Source organism: Hemiscyllium ocellatum, chromosome 7, assembly GCF_020745735.1.
Source record: "Hemiscyllium ocellatum isolate sHemOce1 chromosome 7, sHemOce1.pat.X.cur, whole genome shotgun sequence".
Classification (NCBI taxonomy): Eukaryota; Metazoa; Chordata; class Chondrichthyes; order Orectolobiformes; family Hemiscylliidae; genus Hemiscyllium; species Hemiscyllium ocellatum.
The window spans coordinates 64,283,670-64,305,906 of NC_083407.1; the positions used below are offsets into that span (position 1 = coordinate 64,283,670).

The 22,237-nt window shown below is 38.9% G+C and overlaps 1 protein-coding gene across 1 annotated transcript in view; it reads left to right on the top strand.

Annotated features, from left to right (window-relative positions):
• LOC132817113 (cytoplasmic dynein 1 intermediate chain 2-like) overlaps nucleotides 1-22,237 on the top strand; it is a 91,234-nt gene that overhangs the window by 56,286 nt on the left and 12,711 nt on the right. The window contains exons 6-11 of the mRNA XM_060827293.1: nucleotides 2,933-3,016; nucleotides 7,999-8,161; nucleotides 8,243-8,342; nucleotides 10,962-11,087; nucleotides 20,840-20,986; nucleotides 21,175-21,288. Coding sequence (XP_060683276.1) covers nucleotides 2,933-3,016; nucleotides 7,999-8,161; nucleotides 8,243-8,342; nucleotides 10,962-11,087; nucleotides 20,840-20,986; nucleotides 21,175-21,288 — 734 coding nt within the window. The remainder of the gene's footprint in view (nucleotides 1-2,932; nucleotides 3,017-7,998; nucleotides 8,162-8,242; nucleotides 8,343-10,961; nucleotides 11,088-20,839; nucleotides 20,987-21,174; nucleotides 21,289-22,237) is intronic.

The window sequence follows — 22,237 nt, forward strand, 5'->3', positions numbered from 1 at the left end:
ACTCTTCAAGAGGTTCAGTTGATCCCAGTTGCCTATATCCATGACATGATTCTTTGTTATTCTTGATTAGAACCTCAATATCTTTATTCATCAATTGTTCCCTAATCTTACCAGCCTTACCTTTTACTTTGATAGGAACATAATGCCTCTGAACTTATATTATCACACTTTTGAAGACCTCCCACTTGCCAGTCATTCCTTTACCTGCAAACAGTTTACTCCAATCAATTTTTTGAAGTTCTCGTTTCATAATTCTAACATTTGCCTTATTCCAGTTAATAACTCTTATGGAAGACTTATCCTTTTTCCTAACTATTTTAAGACTAATAGTATTATGATTACAAAGTGCTCCTCTACTAACACTTGAGTCACTTACCCTGTCTTATTTCCCAAGAGAATGGTTAAATTTTGCTCCTGTAGTAGGACCATATACCTATCGCTAAAGAAAATTTTCTTGAACACATTTAACAAACTCTTCACCATCCAAACCTTTAACACTGTGATACTCCCAGTCAATATTTGGAAAATTAAAATCCCCTACTATTTCAACCTTATTATTATATGTATTTGAGATCTCTGTCTACATATTTCTTTCTCAACATCCCTCTGACTATTGAGGGGGGCTATAGTACAATCCCATCAAGGTGATCATGCCTTTATTATTTCTAATTTCAGCCCATGCATATTCACTAAATGATCCTGCAGAAATATCTCTAATCACATTAGTAATGTTTTCCTTAATGAAAATGCAACGTGGCCACCACCACCTCTTTTTCTATCCTACCTTTAACATCTAAAAGCTGGAACATTGAGCTGCCAGTCCTGACCTTCCCTCAGCCAAGTTTTGGTTATGGCTACAACATTCCATTCCCATGTTTCCATACATGCCCTGAGTTCATCAGCCTTACCTGGAAGACCTCCTGCATTGAAATAAATGCATTTTAATTCTTGAGTTACATCATTGTCTGACTTGCTCTTGTCTGTTTTTCCTTAATTAACTTGCTCTTTTCTGATTCAGAACCATCCTCATCTCTCTTCCTATTTTCACTGTTACTTAGGAAGAAATCCCAGTCATCCAAGAAACTGATTCCCTGCACATTGTGCCATCTCTTCAGCCATTGATTTTTCTCTCCTGTACTTTTATTCCTTTATTTTGGCCCCAAAAGTAAACCAAAGATTACAACTTTTGATGTTCGGTCTTTTTAACCTTCCTCAGAACATTGGCTTGGGGTTCTGGATTGCAAGTCCAATGATATTGCCATTACATCGCTACCTCTTCCTAAATTTGGATACTTCAAATAATTCAATTGATTAACTTACTAGATTTATTGATGTATGACAATCTCGTATTTTACTAAACAGAAAACAGTTGGAACTATAGGATTCTTGAACTTTATTATTTTTTTAACTTTGGAAAATGAACAATAATATTTATAAGAGTTCATCTCATCCGATTTATATGTTGAAGTATTATCAAAGAGGCATTTTGTGATTGCTGTTCAGTGCTAGTACTGAATTGATCAGAAAAACAATGATGTTTTGAGGCATTATTATAGATCTACGTTGAAAGTTGTCTTGTATCTTTAAGTTGACTAACTTAGTGTTCAATATCTTATTTCACTGAATAATCAGAATTCCCTCACCAGAATTAAACTGAACCAGCCATATAAGTACAGTGGCTACAACAGCAGTTGAGGGTTTGGAATCTTGGAGAGAGTAACTTACCTCCTGACTCCTCAAAGCCCATCCACCATTTATATTGTACACCTCAAAACTCCATTGGAATGCTTCTTACTTGCCTGGATGTGTGCAGCTCCAACACTCGAGAAACTTTACACCATCCAAGACAAAGTAAACCTTTTTATCGGTACCACATCCACTCTCTTCATCACTGAATCTCACTAACCACACTCTGTGCGTTCTACAAGATGCATTACAAAACTGCTCAGAAAAGACTCTGCAAACCCATTATCAGTTCAGTCTTGAAGGACAAATGTGGAGGTGCTGGTGTTGGACTGGGGTGAGACAAAGGCAGCAGATCTATGAGAATACAGTCGCCTGCATATTCTCCTCTAAGCCACTCACCATCCTTACTTGGAAATATATTGCAGTTCCTTCAGTGTCATTGGGTCACCTGGATCAAGTGGATCCTGGAGCACCCTTCTTAACGGCATTGTGGATCAACTTACACCAATAGCAGTGCTTTAAAAAGGCAGCTGACCATCAACTTCTCATGGGTAACTAGGGATTGGCATAAGGCTGACCCAGCCAGTGACACCCTTGTCCCAAGAGTGAATTTAAAGAAAACAAATTGGAATGATTTATATTAGTTTTAGGTAATTATGCTGCTTTAGTAATGAATTTAGTAATATTGAATCACTGCTCAGAATTTCAAAGTATGAACCACAAAAGTTGAAAAGTTAATATGGTTGAAAACTGAATGGTTTTTCTGTACTGTGTTTTTAAAAGGAAAGGAATTTAAATATTATTTGGTGTGAATATCATATGTGGAATCACTAAGTGTATTGTGAAATTTAGTTTTCCTGGTAAGAGTCCTATGGTGTTAAGGCTGTAAGCACGGAGCAAAGTAAAAAGCAGTTAAATGTCAGTACCTCTGACAATAGTAATGTCAAGAAATGATTGTCATGCCATTTTCAAGATAGAAGCCATTAGTTATTTCTTCATTGCCCTGACATTGATGGCCTGAAGATTACAAGTAGCAACTCAGACAGCTATGAAATAATTTACTTTGTTCATCATCTTAAGTAATGAATAACATTTCTTTAGATAATTAAAGTCAGTATGTTAATAGCTTCTGAAAGGGAACATTTGTTGCAGATACTTCAGAATGAAAATGTTGTGCTTAAATGTAAGGTGTTCCAAGGTATCTATAAGGTTGCAACACTGAATTTTCTAAACTGTTACTTTGCAGCTGAAGAGGAAGAGGAAGATATTGTACCTAAGCAAGTAATTGAACCGGAACCAGAACCAATACAAAAAGAAGAAGTTAAAGAAGGTATTTTGTTGTGAAAATTTGTTCTGAAGAGCTTAACAATATAACCTGATTATAGTAGTATACTTTGCATATGCAGTTCTGTGATTTGGTGTCAACGTTGATCATTTTGCACCAAGACAACCACTTGACTATCAAGTTTGTTATTGTTAAAGCAAAACTATTAAAACAATTTAAATGTGTACAATTCCTTTAACATACCAAAATATTCCAAATCACTTCACAGGAAGATTGGGAACAAAGCCACATTAGAGGTGTTAGTTCAGATGACCTAAATCTTGGATAAGGAGGAAATGTTTAAGGTGTGTCTTAAAGATTTAAAGTGAGGTGTTGAAGCAAAGAGGTGCACAGCGTGAATTTCAGAGCATGTTATCTATGTAACTGAGGGGGCAGCACCAATTTTGAAGCAGTAATAATTGAGATTGTTTGAGACCAGAATATAAGAAGCAGTGATATCTCAGAGCAGACTCGATGGGCCAAACAGCCTACTTCTCCTGCATCCCCTGGTTTTGAGAGATTGGAAAAGGTAACAGAGAAAGGGAGGAGCAAGGCAACAAAAGGATTTGGAAAAAAAGATGAAAATGTTAAAGTTAAGGTGTTGCTTGAAAAAGAGCCATTGTTGGTAAGTGGCACATGGTTAATAGGGGAACAGGACTTGGTGTAAGTTGAGTCATAATCAGGAGCTTTATGGACGATCTCAAATCTGCAGTGAATGGAGCATGAGAGATCAGCCAGGAATGTGTTGGAAAAATAGAGAATAGTAGTAAAAAAAGGTACAAATAACGGTTTCAACAACAGATGAGTTGAAATGGGTGAAATTGGATAACTTTACAGAAATGGAAATGCACAATACTAGTGATGGCACGAACATTAATTCAGAAGCTCATCTTTGGATCAAATATGACAACGTTTTGTGAGCAAACTGGCTTGGTCTCAGAGTGGCCTCAGAGCGATGGGTGGAGTTGATGCCCAGGGTTGGAGATTGGATTGGGGATAAAAAAAACATTGAATTGAATTTATTGTCACGTGTACCGAGGCACAGTGAAAAGCTTCGTCTTGCGAGCAATACAGGCAGATCACATTGTTAAGTAGCATAGGTAAGTAAATAACAGGTAAACAGCAGCAAAATCAAAAACACAGGTACAGGCGAATGTTAAGAGTTTGAGAGTCCATTCAGTGTTCTAACAATAGTAGAGTAGAAAACTGGTGCGTGTTCAGGTTTCTGTACCTCCTCCCCAATGGTAGAGGTTGTAGAAGAACATTGCCAAGGTGGGATAGATTTTTGAGAATGCTGATGGCTTTTCCTTGACAGCGGGCTTGGTAGGTGGATTCTATAGCTGGGAGGTTGTCCTTTGTGATTGTCCAGGCCGAGTTCACTATTCTCTGTGTCCATCTCTGATCTTGAATGGTTACAGTTCCCATACCAAGTAGTGATACATCCAGACAGAATGCTCTCAATGGCGCACCTATAAAAGTTGGCAAGGGTATTTGCTGTCCTGCCAAATTTCCTCAGCTGCCTAAGGAAGAAGAGATGTCGTTGGGCTTTTGTAACCAGTGCGTCCACATGAAGAGTCCAAGAAAGCTTGTTGTGGATGACCACTCCCAGGAGCTTGACACTCTTCACTCGTTCCACCTCTGTGCTGTTAATGTATAGAGGTGCACGATTAACATCCCGCTGCAAGTCAATAATGAGTTCCTTGGTTTTGCCAGCATTGAGAGCTAAGTTTTTCTTAGTGCATCATTTTTCCAAGCCTTCCACCTCCCGTCTGTAGTCTGTTTCGTCGCCACCTGAGATTCGACCGACTGTGCTGGTGTCATCAGCGAACTCCAGTTGTAGAGAGTGGGGCTTAGTCTGAGAGTACCAAGTTTAGTAATCAGTCTCCAGTCTTTCAATGCCTTCAGTCTTTCCCAATATTTAATTCGAGGAAAGTTCTCCTCATCCACTACTGACATCTGATAAGCAGTTTAATAATTTTGCAGCAGTGCAAGAGTCAAAAGAGGTGATTGTGTGGTAAAACGAAGTGTTGTCAGCATAAAAGTGAAAACTAATGCTGTGAACAGATGGAACAGATAGGAAGAAAGATGTATTATCGTGAAGAAAGAAGTCAGTGACCAGAGTATTAAGCTTTAATGTAATTGAGGAAAGCACGCAAGGGGAATTGAGAATAAATACATTTCATTCAGAGTGGTTTAGGGTCTAGATCTCACTGACTGAATGAGTGGGAGAGGCAGAAACCCTATGCACATGTAAAACAAAAGTGCTTTGGACCAGGAGTTTGAACATAGGATTAGGCTGGATGGCTAGTAATGGCTAGTCAAGAGATAGAACAATTGATTATGTAACAAGGAGGCCATTGGCTCCTCTTGTTTACGTTGATTCTTTACAAAAGCAATTCTTTTAGTACCACCCTAACTCTGTAACCCTGAAATTGTTCACTTTTCTGATTTTTATCAACTTTATTGTTGAAAGCCATAATTGAATTTGCCTCCACCATACTTTTATGTAGAACATTAGACTTTGAACACTTGGTGAAATGGAAGATCATCCTCGAATCACCATTGCTTCTTTTGCCAGTCATCTTAAGTTGTATCCTTTGGTCCACAACTTTGTGAACAGTGTCTTTTAAATACTCTGAGGTTTTGGAGATTTTAAAAAATCTCTATCAAATCTCTACTCAATTTTCTCCTTTTTTAAGGAGAAAACTTGCTCTTCTTCAATCCGTTCACTTAATTGAAGTCCTTATTCCTGGGACCTTGCTTGTAAACCTTTTCAGCACCCTCTCTAAAACATTCACATCCAGTTAAAACATGGTGTCTATAATTCGATACACTGCCTGTTTGTAACGAATCAGTATTTCATAAAATTTTGTCATAACCTCCTTACCTTTGGATTCTGTGCTTCCCTTTATACAAATTTGTGACCCCATTTATCTTTTCAACAGTTTCTCAACCTGCTCTGCCATTTCAAACAATTCTGCACATTACTTCCAGGCATCTTTGTTCCTGCAACCCTTTTACAATTGCATTCTTTAGATGATGTTGCCTGTCCTCATTCTTTATTTGTCAGCAACTTTTTCCTGAAATTACTCCGCCCTGTACCATTTCTGATGTATGCATATATAACATATATACGCATACTTCTAGAATACAGAATTCTAAGTGTGGTCTGTCTCAGTGAATTTATATGCATTATATAATTTTGGAGACTTTCAATCTAGTGTGCATTAATGTCAGCTGTAATAAATTGTGCTTGCTGTTCTGTAGGCAAATATTTGTGCCTATATACATTGTTATCATTTTCGCAGACTTGCATATTTCCAAGTATATGAAATAAGAACAGGAGTAGGCCATTGACCCCCTACAACCTGCTGTTGCATTTAATGAATTGATACGTGATACCTAATCCTCTGGGATTAGGTCTGAATTCTTGGACTGCGCATGATCTTAACCTTTAGATAGAGGATGGATCACATTAGATCGACACTTTTTGATATTGCCCCTTTTGTGAAAGTGCTAATAGACTTTATTAATCAAAAAAGCTGGGTCAGCGTTGCCCTTATTAATCAAAAAGGCTGGCTCAGGGACAATACTCTTGCAGCTGTCAGAACGTTTGGGTTCAGAGGGCCTGAGCACTCGGCTTAATTTTATTGCCAGGTTGAGGATCTAGAAAAAAAAACTTAATTTTCAGAGCATCATTACAGCCCAAAAGTGCTTCACTATGTATTTCAAAGTGTCATCATTGGAAACATCTGAAACTGCACAGAGCATAATAATGGTCAACTCATCTAATTGTGAAATTAGTTGTGAACGTCCCAGCTCTTGTTGAAATAAAGGGTTGGGATGCTGATTTTGGAAAAGACATAGAGTTTATGGCCCTTATGGTAGCGATGGATTTAAAGATCCTTTCCACTATTTAAAACCAAGAATAATTTTCTGTTTGCCAGAGAGTAAAGAGATTAGCTGGTCATTTACCTTACTGCTGTTTACTAATTATCTAATTTACTATTCAGATAGCAAATTGCCACACTTTTAAAACTTGATTGACTGTGAATCTCTTCGAGACATTGAGATTGTGAAAGCACTGTATAGTTTTTTCATTCTTTTGTCACTTCCTCCATCTCAGGGTTTCATGCTGATTTGATTTGCTTCTACTGTTGCTTTATTTAAGATGAACTAACATCAAAATGAAGGACGTTATAACCAGAGACATTATTGGTCTCCATGGGTTAATAACACACCATTTATATGTTTTCTGTAAAGAATATCTTAATTTGATTAATTAAAGATTAATTTGACATTATGTATAGAGAAAAATATTTTCGGTCATGAGCAAATAAGCTAATTGATCAAGTAAAATATGAGGGACATAGATAAGGTGAATAGCAAAGGGCGTTGCCCAAAGGTGGGGCAGTTCAAAACTAGGGAGCATATTTTTAAGGTGAGAAGAGAAAGGTCACTTTTAAATCTGAGCGGCAATGTTTCCACACAAGTTGTTTCATACGTGCAATGAGCTACCAGCAGAAATGATAGATATAGGTACAGTTCCAATGTTTAAAAGACAATTGGTAGGAACATAAATAGGAAAAGTTTAAAGGGATATCGACCAAATGCAGGCAAGTGAGATTAGTTTAGTTTGGGAAACTTGGTCAGCATGTACAATTGGACCGAAGGGTCTGGTTCTATGCTGTATGACTCTGACGTGCAAATGAAATGAATGTTATATGTATTTTTCTTTGGCATGAGAAAGATCTTTTAAAAAACTGCCTTTTCTTTATCAATTAGTAGTTGATGGTTTTGAATTTCAGCAAGAAATTGCACTAGACATTGTGGCCACATGCTTAATGCTACACTAATGGGAACTTTGATGCATCTTTAAAGGAAATTGGATTGAATAGATGGCCAAGTGAAGATGTAAAGTACCTTTCTGAATTTCATGTTTAAAACAAACTTAAAGTAAGAAAGATTTGCTCACCTTGTTTCACCAGGTGCACCACGTGAACTTACAGAAGAGGAAAGACAGCAAATTATTCACTCTGATGAATTCCTCACATTCTTTGATCACAGCACCAGAATAATTGAAAGAGCTCTTGCAGAACATAAAGATCTCTTTTTTGACTACAGTGGCAAGGATTTAGAAGAAAAAGAAGGGTATTATTCTTTATTTTATGTATTTTGGCTAGACTGTTTCTGGACAGAACAGGATTTTTGACTTGCACTTTTTCTTAACAGAGAACTTCAAGGTGGAGCTAAACTTTCTATAAACAGACAGTTTTTTGATGAACGCTGGTCAAAACATCGCGTTGTTACATGCATGGATTGGTCACCTCAGGTAGAATGTTCAACTTTAATTTTCTATGTGAGGGTACTTTTTCCACCTTGTCTTCATTAACCTTTTTCTCTTTATGTACTTCTCGAAGTTTTTACAATTAGTTTGTTCTTTGTACTCTCGTACTCTATTTTCTTCCATTTTAATCAACTCTTTTGCATTCCTTTGCTGAAATCTAAACTGCTTCTAATCCTCAAGTTTGCTTTTTCTTTTGGCCAATTTGTATGTCTCTTCTTTGGATCTTATATTATCCTTAATTTCTCATGTTAGCCTTGATTGGGCCACCTTTCTGGTTTTATTTTTGTGCCAGAAAGGAATGAATAATCATTGCAGTTTCTCCATACACACTTTAAAAGTTTACCATTGACTTTCCACTTATCACTTTAACTAACATCGTAGCCAACTTTTGCCTCATACCATCGTAGTTCCTTCATTTAGATTGAGGATCCAAGTCTCAGAATCAACCGTACCACGTTCCATCTTAATGAAGAATTCTGTCATATTATGGTTACTCTTCTCCAAAGAGGCCTCGCACAGCTAGATTGCCAATTTTTTTTTCTCATTGCACTTTATCCAATCTAAGAGGGCCTGTTGTCCCATTGGCAGTTAAACATGTTAATCCAGAAAACTACCTTGTACGTAATCCAGGAATTCATCTTCTGTGGCATTGTCACTGATTTGATTTGCCCAATCTATATCAGGTTAGTATCTCTCATAATGACAGCTGTACTTTTATTGCAGCCATCTCTGATTTCCTGTTTCGTTCTTTCTTCAACTTTACCACTACAATTTATTTGTATAACCCATGATCATTTTCTGCCCCTTGGTGTTTCTAAGCCATACCACTACAGATTCCACTTCACTTCATAGTGGTCTCGTTTACATTATTTTACACTGTGGCCCTGTTTGATTCTTGCCCTTGAATTTTCTGCCTATCACTTATCATCTTATCCATTCTATATTTTGTTTTAGACCTTTTTGTCCCCCATCTTGTTTCCCTGTATAAGTTCCCTGGCCGTTCTAGTTTAAGTTCTCCCCTGGAAATCAGTTTTGTTGCTGCTCTGGTGCAATCTGTCCAACATGTATTGTTTCACCACTTCCTAATTCCTATGTTGTATTTTAAGGACATCATCCCTTATTTTTACCTATGTTGTTGGTACTGATGTGTTCTATGACCATTGGCTATTCACCCTCCCACTCCAAAATATCTTGTGCTGCTTCAAACCATTCTTGACTCAAGCACCCAAGAGGCAACATACCATCCTGGAATCTTGTTTGTGCCCACAGCAGCACAACACCCTATAGCAACAATTCTCTATTGTAGCATTTACAGGCTTATGCTTCCTCTTCCATGCAGCAAGGCCACCAAGACGCCAAAAAAAATGGACTGTTGCTACTTTCCTCTGAGAGGTCATTCTCACCCAACAGTATCCATGTTTTGCAGGAGGTGGCACAGGGGATTCCTGCATTGCATGCCTGGTCCTTTTCCTATGCCTGGTGGTCTTCCATTCTCTCTCAGCTGAGGGGATACTCAACAGTGTTCCAAGTCACTGATCAAGTTCTGGAATTGGGACTTCCAGGAGATACAGATGCAGATGGAGATATCTCCTACACACATTTTGGTCCCAAGCACTGGAACTGTGCCCAACTTGCCACATAAGCAGGAGGAGTGTCTTGAGCTCCCCATCCTTGACTTACCCCATTTAAATTAGAAACTATAATGATAGCTCGGGAAGTCATATTGAACATGTTAGAAAAAATGCTGGCACATAAAACCATACATCTCAGAATGCACTACTGGATTTCGCTTGTATGCATTCAGTCATGGATTACATACTTCTCCGTGGTGTCCACTGTTAATATTTTACTTTTGCACTCTTAGTCTTGATACAGAAACTTTGAAGAAGCTATGTATTGAATAAAATATGACTGAGTCGTGATAATGTATTAAGTTCTTAATTAATAACCTGTTTGATTCTGAAAAACGAATTTTATGTTTAGAAAGTAACATTTTATATATCATGATAAATTCACAATAAATGAATACATTGGTTAAGTTTATGATATATTTTAGCCTCTACCTTAATCTAAAAGTAGAATATTGCAGATACTGGAATTCTGAAATAAAAGTAGAAAATGCTAAAAATACACAACAAGCCTGGTTGCATTCATGGAGAGAGAAACAGTGTTTTAAGTTAGTGACTGAGCCTGAAGCAAAGCTGCATACTTTACAGAAGATCTGTGTGAACTAGGCATACATGTTTAGTATCCTCAATCAGTCAGATTGAAGAATTCTCCCTGACGTGCACAGTCTAAATCAGGAAAGACCTGTATAGAAAAACGAGTGGTTATAGTCCGTCACTTAAATGTTATGTGTTTAACTTGCATCCCATCAATATCCTTAGTAACAAACTATTATATTTCACCACAGCCCCATCTGATTCTCTAAAGGTTCAGAAATTCTATGTAGACTTTCAGCTTGCGGCAGTTTGCAGCCTCATCTGTTTGTAATAGTGACTGATGTGCAGCTGATATGTTAACTACCGAGTAGCATAGTATTGCTGTGCCTCAGGCAACCTACTGTTCCTATTAATGTTTCTTTTCTGATCTTGCTGTCAACAGTATCCAGAACTACTTGTTGCTTCATATAACAACAATGAAGATGTTCCACATGAACCAGATGGTGTAGCTCTTGTGTGGAACATGAAATTTAAGAAAACTACTCCAGAATATGTCTTCCATTGCCAGGTACAGTATGAGATCTCTTTCAACCAAAGCCTTTATTTAATTCTCTTAGAAATGTGGACCATCATTTAAGACTTTCTCATGCTTGTCAACTTAACGATTTAATCACTCTAGCATATACATTAATTTTCAACACTTTTATGTTGGTAATAGTGTTAAATACTTTGTGTCACATGCTAGCTATATAAGATATTGTATATGTCATGGAGATGTAACAGCATAAAAACAAACCCTTCGGTCACGCTATTCATATACCCATCCAGATGCCTTTTAAATGTTGTAATTTTAACAGCCTCCATCACTTCCTCTGGCAGTTCATTCCATATACACACCCCATTTTGTTTAAAAAGTTGTCCCTTAGGTCCTTTTTAAATTTTTCTCCGCTCACCCTAAATGTATGTCCTCTAGTTCTGGACTTCCCCCACCCTAGGGAAAAGATCGTGTTTATTTACCCTGTCCATGCCCCACATGATTTTGTAAACCTCTATAACATCACTCCTCAGCCTCCAATGCTCCAGGAAAAACAGCCCCAGCCTTATTTAAGAAGGATAGTAGGGATGATCTAGGTAATTATAGTCCGGTGAGCCTGATGTTAGTGGTAGGAAAGCCTCAGAAGATACTGAGGGATAGGATCTATTTACATTTGGAAGAAAATGGGCTTGTCAGTGACAGGCAGCATGGTTTTGTGCAGGGAAGGTCATGTCTTACCAACTCAGTAGAATTCTTTGAGGATATGACTAAGTTGATTGATGAGGGAAGGGCTGCAGATGTCATATACCTGGACTTCAATAATGCATTTGATAAGGTTCCCCATGGTAGGCTGATGGAGAAACTAAAGTCGCATGGGGTCCAGGGTGGACTAGCTAGATGAATGGAGAATTGGCTATGCAGCAGGAGATAGAGAGTAGTGGAAGGGAGTTTCTCAAAATGAAGAACTATGACCAGTAGTGTTCCACAGGGATCCGTACTGGGACCACTGTTGTTTGTGATATACATAAACGATCTGGAAGAAAGTATAGGTGTTCTGATTAGCAAGTATGCAGATGACACTAAAATTGGTGGAGTATCAGATATTGAAGGGGACTGTCAGAGTGCAGCAAAATATAAACAGTTTGGAGAGTTGAGCAGAGAAATGGCAGATGGAATTCAATCTGGATAAATGCGAGATGATGCATTTTGGAAGATCTAATTCAAGAGCAAACTTTACAGTAAATGGAGAAGCCTTGAGGAAAATTGATGTACAGAGAAATCTGGATGTTCAGGCCTATTGTACCCTGAAGGTAGCAACGCAGGTCGATAGAGTGGTCGAGAAGGCTTATGGTTTGCTTTGCCTCATCGGACGGGGTATTGAGTACAAGTGTTGGCAGGTCATATTATTGTTGTATAGGACTTTGGTTTGGTCACATTTGGAATATTGTGTACAGATCTGGTCACCACATTTCCAAAAGGATGTGGATGCTTTGGAGAGGGTGCAGAAGAGGTTCACCAAGATATTGCCTGGTATGGAGGGCACTAGCTATGTAGAGAAGCTGAGTAGATAAGGATTATTTTCATTTAAAAGATGGAAGTTGAGGGGGGGGAACCTGATTGAGGTCTACAAAGTCATGAGAGGTATAAACAGAGTGGATAGCAAGAAGCTTTTTCCCAGCGTGGGGGACTCAATTACTAGAGGCCATGAGTTCAAGGTGAGAGAGAAAATGTTTAAGGGAGATATGTGTGGAAAGTTCTTTACACAGAGGGTGGTAGGTGCCTGGAAGGTGTTGCCAGCGGAGAAGATAGAGGTGGGCACAATAGTGTCATTTAAGATGTATCTAGACAGATACATGAATGGGCAGGGAGCAGAGGGATATAGATCCTTAGAAAATAGGTGACAGGTTTAAATAGAGGATCTGAATCAGCACAGGCTTGGAGGGCTGAACAGCCTGTTTCTGTGCTATAATTTTCTTTGTCCTTTGCATTCATCCTCTCTCCATAGCTCAAATCCTCCGACCCTGGCACCATCCTTGTAAATCTTTTCTGAACTCTTTCAAGTTTCATAACATCTTTCCGATAGGAAGAAGGTAGACCAGAATTGCACACAATATTTCAAAAGTGGCCGAACCAATGTCCTGTACAGCTACAATATGACGTCCCAACCCTGTACTCAATGCTCTGACTAATAATGCAAAGCATACCAAATGCCTTCTTCACTATCCTATCTACCTGTGACTTTCAAGGAACTATGAACCTGCACTCCACGGTTTTTTCATTCAGCAATGCTACCCCCCTTACCATTAACTATATAAGTCTTGCCTTGATTTGCCTTTCCAAAATGCAACACCTAACATTTATCTAAGTTAAACTTCATCTCCCACTTCTCAGCCCATTGGCCCATCTGATCAAGATCCTGTTATACTCTGAGGTAACTTTCTTCACTGTCCACCAAATGTCCAATTTTGGTGCCATCTGCAAACTTACTAACTATACCTCCTATGTTCGCATCCAAATTATTTATATAATGGCAAAAAGCGGTAGACCCAGCATTCATCCTTGTGGCACTCCACTGGTCACTGCTTCCAGTCTGAAAGGCAACTCTCCACCACCACCTTCTGTCTTCCAGCTTTGAGCCAGTTCTGTATCCAAATGGCTAGTTCTCCTTGTATTCCATGTGATCTAACCTTGCTAACCAGTCTACCATGAGGAACCTCTCGAATGCTTCACTGAAGTCCATATCGGTCGCATCCTTCGCTTTGCCCTCATCAATCCTCTTCATTACTTCTTCAGAAAACTCAGTCGAGTTCGTGAGACATTTCCCATGCACAAAGCGATGTTGACTATCCCTAATCGGTCCTTGCATTTCCAGATACGTCATTCCTGTTCCTCAGGATTCCCTCCAACTACTTGCCCACCATTGATGTCAGGCTGACCGGTCTATAGTTCCCTGGCTTTTCTTTACCACCTTTCTTGAATAGTGGCATCATGTTAGCCAACCTCCAGTCTTCCGACACCTTACCTGTGACTGTTGATGACACAAATATCTCAGCATAGCCCTAGCAAACACTTCCCTGGCTTCCCATAGCCTTCTGGTGCACACCTGATGAGTTTCTGGGGATTTATCCACCTTTATATGTTTACAGGTATCCAGCATCACCGCCTCTGTAATATGGACATTTTTCATGATGACACCATCTATTTCCCCACATTCTATATCTTCCATGTCCTCCTTCACAGTAAACATTCATACAAAATACTGTTTAGTATCTCTCCCATCTCCTGCGGTCCACACATAGGCAGCCTTGTTGATCTTTGAGGGGCCCTATTCTCTCCCTAATGACCCCTTTGTCTTTAATGTATTTATATAATCCCTTTGGATTCTCCTTAGCCCTATTTGCCAAAGCTGGCATGTCCCCTTTTTGCCCTCCTGATTTCTCTCTTAAGTATACTCCAACCGCCTTTATACTCTTCTAATGGTTTACTTACTCTCTGCTGTCTATACTTGGCATGTGCTTCCTTCTTTTTCCTAATCAAAACCTCAATTTCTCTAGTCATCCAGCATTCCCTACACCTACAAGCCTTGCTTTTCACCGGAACAGGAATTTGCCTTCTCTGGACACTTGTCATCTAATTTTTGAAGATTTCCCATTTCCAGCAGTACCTTTACCTGCAAACATCCCCCCACCCACCCCAAGTCAACTTTGGAAAGTTCGTGCCTAATGTCTTGTAACAATGGAAATGAATTTGATTAATGCATTCATAAATAGATGTCAGCTATCCCAGTGTTACTTGCATGGCTGAAAAATCCAGTTTCAACAAAGAAGCTATTTTCCAATCTCATCAATATCAGCAATATTCAGCTGGTAAGGATTGGGTATGAACAATGCAAGTCAACATTTTTCTGTTTTGCCTTCTAGCTAAAACAGCTTTGTGAGATTAGTAACTATGTTTAGAAAAGCTGGTCATATATCCAGTATGTATCCTGTAACTACATTGACCATTTATCATTGTTACTATTGTTATGACACAGATAGCAAGCCAAACCAAATCAGCCTTACTATCACTGGATTTGGAGCACATTTAAATTAAAACATTCAATGACTCTCAAAATTGCCCAATTGTTCGAACGAGACTTTATTAATCATACAATGCCTGCAGTGTGGAAACAGGTCATTTGGTCCAACAAGTCCAGACCGACCTTCTGAAAAGTATTCCACCCAGACCCACTCCCCAACCTTATTACTCTACATTTCCCCTGGCTAATGCATCTAATCTGCACATCCCTGAACACTATATGGGCAATATACCATGGCCAATTCACCTAACCTACACGTCTTTGGACTGTAGGAAGAAACCAGAGCACCCGGAGGAAGCCCATGCAGACTTGGAGAGAATGTCCAAACTCCACACAGACAGTTGCCTGAGGCTGGAATTGAACTCTGGTTCCTGGCACTGGGAGGCAGCAGTGCTAACCACCGAACCACCGTGACACCATTAATAAGAGATTTGGACACTACATTTATAGCTTAAACAAAAATTAACAATGTATTATCAACAATATAATTTTAGTTGAACACTGATGAACAATAAGGTCAACTAATATGTTAATGTGCAACCTAAGATCAGCCTTTTTTGATCAATCCTCCAGTCACACAGACAGCAGACATGGCTAAGGGAAAATTAAAGAAAATAAGTGAATTGTAATTTACTGGTTCAATAAACCATTTCATATGATGGATATCAGTTTTTCATAAAATCCTGGGTGAAAGCTTTGTACATATTTAGAGCTTGTTTGAAATCTGAAGTCACTGGTGAATGCAAATAGTTTTAGAAGACCTTCAGAAACATTCATTTATTTCCTACTGACAGGGATTCTTTTCTCAGAACATTTAACAATTCAATAACTTGATGAAAAATTAGAGAGAGAGAGAGCAAAACACAGCAGCAGTCTCTGGAACTTCTAAAAACCTATTCAGAAAGGTTTTTGAAATTTCTTTCCGATCAAAGTTCTCTGTGATCGGCTGGTTAGAACTGGTCTTCCCTTGACCAATTCAACATCCAACCAGCTGGGCATAGCAGCACCTTGGTGCCAAAGTGCCTAGTGTCGTTAAAATAGTAATTACATTGCAGTATTTTCGAGGCCAGTTCACATCTATCTTTGTTTACTTCTTTAAAACCAACTTTCAAAGTTTAATTCTTAACCTTAACTGTCAGTTCCAAACCAAAACAAAAGAGATGGCCTCTAACTATACAGAGATATACATGCGAATGAGTAAAATGGAAGTATTTATAATTGTTGTAGAAAATATGGCTGAAAGGATAGACATTTTGGCAAAGCTCCTCATTTTGCACTTGTCAGGACAAACAGAAAAATGTTAAATCTCAAACAGTGGCAACAACATATCCTGAAGGAAGTGCTGATTGTTTGGCTGATCAACTCTTTTTGACTGAAGTGGTACTGTAATGAAAACAATGGGGAATTGTAGTCCCTCTAAACTCATAGGTAATTCAAAAAACATGAAAGGCTTAAATTCCTTCCTTTTCAGGGAGCACGTCCTTGCTTTTGTATATTTGTTGGTTCCAGCAAGTGTAAATGTACCATGTTATACCTATGACTGATTATCTTAAGTTAGTTGCCAGTTGAGCAATTGGCACAGTCACGATTGTTCAGCAAATGTTGCCCAACTATAAAATTCCATTTAACTGTGGATATTTTGTTTTGTATGTTGTAAATGCAGCCTATTTGCAAACGTTTGTGTCTGTCTGTAGCAAACAACTGAAGACGTGCAGTTTGATTCAATCAGACACTTGCTGAGATATATGACTTATCTGTCTGGCATCATGCCAGTACTGAAAAGATTTCCTAGTGACCATACAGTTGAGTATAGTGTATGAATTTTGGTGACATTGTGATACTAGGTGCTTAAATTTTATATCCTAATGATTGATTGGGAGCAACGAGGACCTGTGGTTTTTCTATTGATTTCTTCACTACATTGCCTCAGCCAATCAGAGACAACTAGTCAACCAACCAATACTCCACTCTCCTTTGGTATGAATTGTTTGAAATTTGACATTCTTGAGTTTACCCTTGTGTTCAACCTAAAATGGTTGGGAAACATGCCTTTCTTAATACAACATAGAAAATAATCTTTCAAATTTCAGAAGTGAATTAACAGTCACATTTGCAAAGATTATTATGAAGATTATACTTGTGTCCTCACAATGGATAAGTGTATGGGTTACAAGATTATACACTTGCAATATTATGCAAATTTGATATTGGCCCAAATGGTGTAGAATCCACATTAGTGGAGTTAAGCAATAATGAGAAGGCAATGTTGGTGGCAGAGGTCTACAGGCACCTAGTGGTTATGTAGGATCAGTATTAAATCAGGAGATAATGAGGGCATATGAGAAAGGCAGTATACTAATTATAGGTGATTTTAATCATCATACAAATTGGAAAAATAAAATTATCAGCGGTAGCTATGAGGAAGCATTTGTAGGTATACTCAAAATAGTTTCCGAGAATAATATATTCGGATCTAACCAGGGATCAGGCTATTTTGGATCTGGTAATGTATAATGAGGCAGGTTTAATAAATGATCTTAGTTTCCCTTGGGAGCAGTGGCCAAAATATGGTAGAATTTAGCATTCAGTTGAGGGCAAGAATTTGAATCGGAGATAGTTGTGCTAAAATGAAAAAGGTGGGAATGAGGTCAGAATTGGTTAGAGTGGATAGGGTGAAGAGTTTAGCAGAAAGGGTGTTTAATAGCAGACATTTGACTCATGGCAAAGATATTTTGCAATGAGAAAAGAAGATTCTAGAAAGGTGTTAAACTAACCACAACTAACCAGGAAGTTAAGGACTGTATCAAATTGGGGGGAAAAAAACATACAATGTAGCAAAGATTAGAGGAAGGCCAGAGAATTGGGAAGGTTTTAAAAGCCATCAAAACATGACCTGAAAAGCATTGAGGGAGAAAATAAGCAATGGGGATAAACTAGCAAGTAATACAGAAACAGGTAGCAAGAGCTTATTTAAATACATAAAAAAGGAAGAAAGAGGCAACAGTGAATGTGGATTTCTCAGAGAACAAGACTGGGGAGCCACAAAATGGCAGAAGAGGTCATAGTAGCAGATATTAATAGTGTCCCAAAAATATTAAAGAATCATTGGGCTAAAGTATGGAGGCATGGTGGTCGTAGAGAAAAGCAGTAAAACACTAACTATCACTAGAGAAATGTACTCGGGAAATTAATGGGCCCAACTGACAATAAGTTCCCTTTGGCCTGATGGGTTGCAACCTGTGATTTTAAAGGAAGCACCTACAGGGATAGTGGATACACTGGTTGTAATCTTCCAAGAATTTTTAGATTCTGGAAAAGTCCCCCAGGATTAGAAAACTGCCAATGTAACCCCCTTATTCAAAAAGGGGGACAAAAGCAAGTTAGTTTAACATCTGTTATTGGGAAAATATTATGATTATTATAAAGGATGTAATAAAACAGCATTAAGAAACACATAACACAGATTTTAGAAACCTGTACTATGATCAAGCAGTGTCAACATGGCTATATGAAAGGGAAATTATGCCTGACAAATTTAATCCAGTTTTTTTGAGGAGGTAACAAGCGCAGAGCTGAAGGGAGCTAGTAGCTGTAATACATTTGGATTTTCAAAAGGTATTTGTTGAGGAACCACATACAAGACTACTTAATAAGGTAAGAATCCATGAACTTGGTAAGTATATTAGCATGGATAAAGGATAGAATAAAAGATGGATACGGTTGGTTCTGATATGATGCAATAGTTCCATTCTCATGTGATCTCGTGTTATAAGAAAATCGCACAATAACTGCCATTTAAACTAACAGGCTAGAATCACGTTATAGCTAATACAGGTAAGAAAAGTTTGCTTTCTGCAAATAACAGTCTAAATACTTCAATCATGTTAAAGCCAATTCGTGTTGAAGGAACACATGTTATAGCAGAACCTATTGTAGTTTAGTTAAAAGAGGCATTTTCAGATGGCACCTAATGACTTAGGTGAGGAAAGTGAATGTACTATCATCATGTTTGAAAATGACATAAAATTAGTGGGAAGGTGACACAAGAGGTCTACAGTTGTAAACAAGTGAAATGAGTAAACAAAAACTTGGCAGGTAGAATTAGATTAGATTAGATTAGACTTACAGTGTGGAAACAGGCCCTTCGGCCCAACAAGTCCACACCGACCCGCCAAAGCGAAACCCACCCATACCCCTACATTTACCCCTTACCTAACACTACGGGCAATTTAGCATGGCCAATTCACCTGACCCGCACATCTTTGGACTGTGGGAGGAAACCGGAGCACCCGGAGGAAACCCACGCAGACACGGGGAGAACGTGCAAACTCCACACAGTCAGTCGCCTGAGTCGGGAACTGAACCCGGGTCTCAGGCGCTGTGAGGCAGCAGTGCTAACCACTGTGCCACCGTGCCGCCCACAAATATAATGTGGGAAAGTGATAGGTCATGCATTTTGACAGTAAGAATAGAAGAGTTGGAGGTTATTTAAATGGAAAAGACAGCAGAAAAGCTGCAATACAGAGGGATTTGGGAGTTCCAGTGAGTGAATCACAAGAGGCTAGCATTGAAATTCAGGTAATTGGAAAGGCAAATGGGCGGTTACCCTTCATGCCACAGGACATAGCAGATAAAAAGGTGGCTTTGCTAAAGCTATACAAGGTACTCGTCATCACAGCTAGAATACTGGAGTAGTTTGATCCCATTTACCGTGGAAATGTATCCTGGCATCAGAGGCAGTCCGGATAATGTTCATTAGCTTGACCGTGGAAATGGAGGGGTTCTCTTATGTGAGGTGGAATGAGTTGTGCCTGTACTCGATGGAGTTTAGAAGGATGAGAGGAAACTTTACTGAAATGTTAAGAATCTTTGGGGTTTGACAGGATAGATGCAGAGAGGTAGTTTCCCCTTATGGGAGAATCTAAGACCAGAAGTCATAATCTTAGACTAAGGAGATGCCAGTTTAGCACTAAGATGAGGAGGAATTTGTTCTCTCAGCAATATAGTGATTCTGTGGATTTCTTTACCACAGAGGGCAGTTGAAGATGGGCTGTTCAGTATAAGGCTAAGACACACACATTTCCAATCATGAAGGGAATTGAGGGTTATAGGAATAAGGCAGGAAATTAGAATTGAGGATAATGGGCGGCACGGTGGCACAGTGGTTAGCACTGCTGCCTCACAGCGCCTGAGACCCGGGTTCAATTCCCGACTTAGGCGACTGACTGTGTGGAGTTTGCACGTTCTCCCCGTGTCTGCGTGGGTTTCCTCCGGGTGCTCCGGTTTCCTCCCACATCACCAAAGATGTGCGGGTCAGGTGAATTGGCCATGCTAAATTGCCCGTAGTGTTAGGTAAGGGGTAAATGTAGGGATATGGGTGGGTTGCGCTTTGGCGGGTCGGTGTGGACTTGTTGGGCCGAAGGGCCTGTTTCCACACTGTAAGTAATCTAATCCGATAAGTCATAATCACGTTAAATGGCTGTGTTGATTTGATGGCCTACTCCTAATATGGTCTGTTATTGCAAAGAAATAAGTCAAGCTGAAAGATTAATTTAAATTATCTAATGGATGTGAGATTAAAAAGCATCTGAATGAGCATAATATTCTGGTTTAGTCCTAAATGGAACTACCTAGATAATGCAATTGAAAATTGCTGCTCTGTTCCTTTTTCGTGATGGACAACTGGCTTTATTATGTTTTTCAACAGTCATCTGTGATGTCAGCATCCTTTGCACGATTTCATCCAAATCTTGTAGTTGGAGGAACATATTCTGGCCAGATTGTGCTCTGGGATAATCGCAGTAATAAAAGGACACCAGTCCAAAGAACACCACTCTCTGCTGCTGCTCACACGGTACAGTTCAAAAATAACAACTAGCTAAATTAAGATTTTGAAGCTCCGAGATTAAAAATCATTTTTGAAAAAAATTGTAGAATTGACCTTTTAATGTTTTTAAACTTTACATATATTGGTAAAATGATTAAAACATTTATAACAATCATATTGGACAAGGTATTAAGCAGAAACTAATCTGCCTACAGCATCCAGTCTACTGTGTGAATGTCGTTGGTTCCCAGAACGCTCATAACTTAATCAGCGTTTCTACTGATGGGAAAATCTGCTCATGGAGCTTGGATATGCTTTCTCAGCCACAGGTAAAGAAAATCTAATTTAAAAATTGCATGGTTGTTACAATTCTTTGATTTTCAGTGCATTTTTATTATGCTATATGAGATTGGAGTACAATGTTAATAAATGAGAAGTCATCCATTTTGGTAGGAATAGCAGCAAAAAGGATTGTACTTGAATGGTAAAAAAAATTGCAGCATGTTGTTGTGCAGAGGGACCTGGGTGTCCTTGCACATGAATCACAGAGGGTTGGTCTGCAGGTGTAGCAGGAAATAAAGAAGGCAAATGAAATTTTGCCCTTCATTGCTAAAGGGTTTGAGTTTAAAAGCAGGGAGGTTATGTTACAGCTGGTGCTGGTGAGACCACACCTGGGGTACTACATACAATTTTAGTCTCCTTACTTGGGAAAGGATGTACTGGCATTAGAGGGGGTGCAGAGAAGGTTCAGATAGCTTGATTCTGGAGTTGAGGGGGTTGGCTTATGAGGAGAGACTGAGTAGACTGGAATTATATTCTTTGGAATTTAGAAGAATGAGGGGGAAATCTTACCGAAACACAAAAAAATTATAAAGGGAATAGATAAGATAGAAGTAGAGAGGATGTTTCCACTGGCGGGTGAAACTAGGATAAGAAGGCTTAACCTCAAAATTAAGGGGAGCAGATTTACAACCGAATTGAGAAGGAACTTCTTCATCATGAGGGTTGTGAATCAATGCATTCCCTGCCCAGTGAAGTAGTTGAGGCTTCCTCAGTAAACGCTTTCAAAGCTAAGATAGATAATTCTTTTGAACCGTAAAGGAATTAAGGGTTACAGTGAGAGGGTGGGTAAGTGGAGCTGAGTCCAGAAAAAGATCAGCCATGATCTTATTGAATGGTGGAGCAGGCTCGAAAGGCCAAATGGCCTACTACTGCTCCTAGTTTTTATATACTTGAACTAGAGAAACCAGTTAAAGGCAGTCCTTTAACAGTTTTATG